Raw genomic sequence first — 981 nt, forward strand, 5'->3', positions numbered from 1 at the left:
GTATGTTAACTTAAGAGGGGAGGGGTGTTATATATTGATATATTATTTTGGTATTGATTCCTATTATTATTTTCTAAGGCATTTTGATTACAGTTATTTCTAGTATTATTATTATTGTTATTCTGATTATTATTACTACTATTGTTATTACAATTATTATTATTACTATTATTAATTATTATTATTATTACATTGCTGTACGATGTTATTTCTTTTCCTTCTAGCTGATGCTTATGATTTACTATGCTTATTAGTTCATGTATACTGATTCTGATTGTTGTGTAATGTTTTGTCATTGTGATGTAATATGATGTAATACTGTTTGTATATAAGTGTATGCTCTTTTCATTTTTGTCAGAAGAGATTTTAGCCTTTTTACAATAATCAATATTTACAAAATACGAAGGTCAAGCTCTCTCCATTCGGTCACTACATATGGCTTCCATTGGATCAGTATCATAATAATTTTCTAATTTTGTACAGTTCATTTTATGTAGGCCCAAGACAAAAGGTTTCACTTTCACATCAAGAACAGATGATGAAGCTATAATACATAAAATTATACTTAAAACTATCATTGTTAATTGTTTCTTGCTTACATTTTGTATCTTTCTTCTTTGTAATCTGATAAAAACCAACATCAGCAGTGAAACCCATGTCATTAAGGTGCGAAAGGCTGCTGCTATATAACTGAGGATCAATGGGTACATAAGCTAGAACACAATAAGCGCTAAGTCCAGCAGCAGTATTGATAGCTTTAATCATTCTACTGTACGTATTAACCTAAAAGAATAAAATTGTATACATTTTCACTCTGTTATAATATACATGTGTATTTAACTTAACTCTATATTATTACCTGATCAACAGTTGTAGCAGTAAAAGCAGAAAGTGAAAAGCCATGGAAATCTGTCATTACTTTTTTTACAACAGAATACAACACAAGTTCAGGTTGCATTTTAATGAAGCATGCAAAGTAGC

The 981-nt window shown here is 29.0% G+C and overlaps 1 protein-coding gene across 1 annotated transcript; it reads right to left on the reverse strand.

Moving 5' to 3' along the window:
- Nucleotides 1-407: 407 nt before the first annotated feature.
- Nucleotides 408-975, reverse strand: LOC109593636 (uncharacterized). Its single transcript, XM_020008632.1, has 3 exons — nucleotides 860-975; nucleotides 600-783; nucleotides 408-544 (listed from the first exon to the last, which is right to left on the reverse strand). Exons 1-3 carry the CDS (start codon nucleotides 956-958, stop codon nucleotides 408-410), a joined length of 420 nt encoding a protein of 139 aa, XP_019864191.1. The 5' UTR covers nucleotides 959-975.
- Between the last annotated feature and the right edge of the window lie 6 nt (nucleotides 976-981).

Source organism: Amphimedon queenslandica, unplaced genomic scaffold, assembly GCF_000090795.2.
Source record: "Amphimedon queenslandica unplaced genomic scaffold, v1.1 AMPQUscaffold_474_Cont27507, whole genome shotgun sequence".
Lineage (NCBI taxonomy): Eukaryota > Metazoa > Porifera > Demospongiae > Haplosclerida > Niphatidae > Amphimedon > Amphimedon queenslandica.